This window comes from Dreissena polymorpha, chromosome 4 (genome assembly GCF_020536995.1).
Source record: "Dreissena polymorpha isolate Duluth1 chromosome 4, UMN_Dpol_1.0, whole genome shotgun sequence".
Classification (NCBI taxonomy): Eukaryota; Metazoa; Mollusca; class Bivalvia; order Myida; family Dreissenidae; genus Dreissena; species Dreissena polymorpha.
In genome coordinates this window covers 1,834,670-1,838,708 of record NC_068358.1, presented here as the reverse complement: position 1 = coordinate 1,838,708, position 4,039 = coordinate 1,834,670, and the positions used below count along the sequence as shown (strand labels likewise).

At 33.9% G+C, this 4,039-nt stretch overlaps 1 protein-coding gene across 2 annotated transcripts; it reads left to right on the top strand.

Annotated features, from left to right (window-relative positions):
- LOC127876191 (uncharacterized) lies at positions 1–3,188 on the top strand. 2 transcript variants are annotated; one of them, XM_052421218.1, is made up of 2 exons: positions 1–381; positions 463–3,188. In XM_052421218.1, the coding sequence occupies exons 1-2, from the start codon at positions 201–203 to the stop codon at positions 2,499–2,501; spliced, it is 2,220 nt and encodes a 739-aa protein (XP_052277178.1). In that variant the 5' UTR covers positions 1–200; the 3' UTR covers positions 2,502–3,188. The 2 variants fall into 2 exon arrangements, with proteins under 2 accessions (XP_052277178.1, XP_052277179.1); XM_052421219.1 differs by having other exon boundaries at positions 1–593; positions 1,249–3,188.
- The last annotated feature ends 851 nt before the right edge of the window (positions 3,189–4,039 follow it).

Sequence of the window (4,039 nt, the reverse complement as noted above, 5' to 3'; positions counted from 1 at the left end):
TTAAAGCTAGATACTGCATAGATGATGTCCGATGAGAAGAAATTATTTTTACGTTAAAATGATAAAAATTACGCTCACACACGTACTGTACTTTACTAAATATAGACAAATAAATAGTATTTAGCATATTACATTATTTACCTTAACGATGGATATTTGTTGAACTCGGTGACACGGTGTTCATTTGTTCATTTTCTAAAATGGAGAAAAAACTTTTACAAAATCTTTCATTACACTTGTGTGAGGTTATGGAAGATATTGGTGTCACGGAGGAACTTGTTTACTTTCGCCGATACATATATTCATTTGCTGAAACACTTAAGCGATTGTTATGTACAGTGCCATTAACTGATATAGATGTATTTGGTAGCCGAATAGAAGGTTCATTTGCTGAAACACTTAAGCGATTGTTATGTACAGTGCCATTAGCTGATATATATGTATTTGGTAGCCGAATAGAAGGTTCAACAACGATAGACATGAAGTCAGACGTTGACATAATGGAAGTCTATGATAACCAAATCAAAGTTGTACTACATCGACATGAAGTTAAAGCGTCACGTGGAATAGGCGAAAATATGACCGTGGTACAGGTACAGCGTCTCGTTTCTCTTTTACCACAATGCTGCATTCTTCCAGTTGTTCACCGACATGCGTTAGAAAAACCCGTCTTCTCGTCAACAGAATTTAGGCAAATCTTTGTTTCAAATTCTGATGAAGAAGGTGAAAACAATCCAAACAGAATGGAAGTTTTATGTCCTGTGTCTATTTTCAAACGTGTGGAAGATATGCTAGGTTCGCTATCATTGAATGTAAAACCGCACGGCCCTGCTGTCACGATGCATGGTTTTCATGACAACGTTCATGCGATACACTGCCCATCATTACCCGAAAATTGTTTAATATTGTTCACAAGACCGACGCCTGGTCATTGGCCAAAACAGGCAATTATAAAAAAGGCCAAGGAATGTGGAGTTTTTCTAATGTCTCCAGGAAACCTAGGCAATAGAACTCAATACGATAAATTCATTCAGATTGCTTATATGACGATCAAATATGATGCAGAATTTGTAGATATTCAGTGGAGAATTTCAACCAACATGATCGAACGTCTGCTTATGTTTGATATTAATATGGTTCAGATGAGGGCATACGTTATTATAAAGATGATCCGGAAAGAAATGCTTAAACCACTTGTAGATGACAGATTGTGCACCTTTCATTTAAAAACGGCTTTATTGTTTACAGTTGAGCAGTTTCCAGAACACGTATGGGGAGATAACAATCTAGTGCAATGTGTCCTCTATTGTTTGAACACACTAAGACGTTTCATGAGACGCAGATATTGTCCTCATTACACTATTTCGTCTGTGAATTTGTTTGAAGGTAAACTGGAATTCAAGGACTTTGACCTGTTGCAAAAGGAGCTCACCAAAATTATTGATATGAATTTAACATGCATTGACAAATTACGCATGGACAACGTGGGAGAAAGATTGTCAGACACCTTAATAAAATGCAAATCACAACTACCATCAAGAGAACACAATCGCTCATATATTATCAGTGATTTGGTAGATGGCTCTTTGAGTACGGACTTATTGTTGAGTCGGTGTAGAGAAATATATATGAACGCAAATTTGGTCGAAGCCATTTTAAAAAAATGGACAATGAAGATAAAATATGAATTGGAACGTGCAATTCAGTACATACACGAGCTTGAATTTGTTTTGAATGGCATTTATAGCGACATAGCGTCCATTCAAGCTTCTCGATGCATTACCAACAAGATGCCTATTTCGGAAAACATTACGAAGATGTACCGAGACTCCATTTCTGGTGAAAATATGTCCTGTGTTTTGAAGTATGTATCAATGCTTGTTTGCACGCGACAATTTGAAAAGGCAGAGTCATTGCTTGAGCATGCTGAGAAAAATATTAAAGCTGATATGGTTGAAATATCCTTATTTAGAATGAACCAGTTTCGATTTTTTAATCTTAAACACTTCTCTACACCAGCGGAACTATATATGGCGTGTCTTTCAAAGTTTATCCTGAATGTTCGATTTTCAATTCACGACATTAATTGTGTACCAAAACACATTGTTTATGAAATATACAGGAGAACAGAAGATTATAATGGAGGATATGACGATATAGAGGTCAGCCCGATGGACTACGCAGTGATTGACGCAAAACCGTTTCTATATTACCTTCAATACATGTCTGCTACTGATGCAAAGAAGAAACAAGCAGCGGCGACAAAACTAAGACAGTACTGCGTATTTAGTTTTAATTCTGTATCGGGAGGACATATAGAAACAACTTTTAATATGTTTGGACATATTTTGGAATTAGAAAATAAGTTTGAGGATGCATTTAATGCATATAAGATGTCTGTAGATATGTATCCAAGTAATAATGCAGCGCTGTGGCACCTTTTCCGTTTACTTGGACAATGCGTGTATGGCCCACCGCTGGAACAAAAGACAGTCGACTAAACGTTGTTGACGAAAAATTGATAAAAAATATATTATAAATTGGTTGTAATAACCATTGTTAGTGTTAATCGCTTGTTTTTATTAATTTGTAAGTTTTCACACGAAACCAAATCTGTATAAGAAATACAACATTATCAAATTTATGGAATGTCTTGTATAGTAGTCATACCGCACGTATTTTCATTTGCCTATGTAAGCTTAATGATTGAATCATTTTTCGAAAAATATAAATAGGAAACAAACACAGAAATTAGAAGGCTTTTTAATGATAAAACTTATTCAATACACGTATTTTTTTTACAAACAACACTTTTTGGTACACTCTGTTTGGGGATGGATCAATGTTCTGTTCTGTTCTATTTATGTTTGGTAAACCAGTAAATGATAGAGTTTGGAAAGCTGTGTAATCGTGTACAAATATAATGTTTGTATCTATTTAATGATAAAAGACTGTTTTAACGCAGGTGTTATTAAACATAAGTTACAATAAACAGAAGAGATGCAATGAAAAAATATTTGTTAAAGCAACCAGAAAATACTCTTGTATTATTCTTATATTCACGTTATACTTTAAGCAAACATTTGAACTAGTTTCACATTACTGTTACGGTTAATCAATCTTATATTTGTTGTTTGTTTTTTCATCGATTACATTTATTGTTAATGTTTTTCGTTCATATTAACGGATTATATACTTATGCAAAATATATTTATATTTTGGGTATAACATTAAATTTGAATTAAAAACATGTTTAAAATGTTACTTGTGCATTATAATATTCTGTATATATATATGAAAGTACAGTACACGAATCTTTCATCGGAAAAATGAATTTGATACTACCTTTTTTGAAACAAAATCATTTGGGTAGATAACTGAATATGAATTGTCATATTACAGGCCTACTAAAATGGTATGATGTTCGGTTAGTGGCATCGTTGTTTTTGAAGTTAATAACACACTCGGTTATGTAGTGGCGATTGCACGATTATGTTTGTGCGTTATAACGTCGTATTGTTGCTAGACGAGCGTATTATCGTATCGTGGTGGATTCTTGACATCGCAAACTCATGACTTTCATCTAGCATTCGCGTTTTTGCCAAGATGTCGAAATGAAGTCGTCATCGTGCCGTCGTGCTATTATTCTCTTACCGTCGTCATCGTTCCGTCGTTTTCATATATATTTGTGAATATACATTCAAAACATAATAAGTTATTTGATACAATTTTTTATAAATTATTTTTTATCTAAGCTATCGTACGTAATAACTCCAATCTCTTTCGTAATTTGGCAAAGTCGTGTACCTAAGTTACTTCGATTTTAAAATTGAGATTACGGTTTATGTCACACATCAACTGCAGATAGATATATACTATATTTTTACATTGTCGGTCTGTCCACTCATCCGACCGTTAGTTAAATAATCCGTTGAATATTTAGAACAATTAAGTATAGAGTTGTTATATACCACATGATGACTGGTCTTTACGGGAACACATTACCCTACCAAATTTTCGGTTTAGTAGGTCACATTTT

Bases quoted from the DNA above. Each gene is read 5' to 3' on its own strand.
- LOC127876191 (XM_052421218.1), top strand. From the start codon at position 201: ATGGAGAAAAAACTTTTACAAAATCTTTCATTACACTTGTGTGAGGTT. The intron at 382-462 runs GTTCATTTGCTG...GCCGAATAGAAG, and splicing joins ATTTGGTAGCCGAATAGAAG to GTTCAACAACGATAGACATG.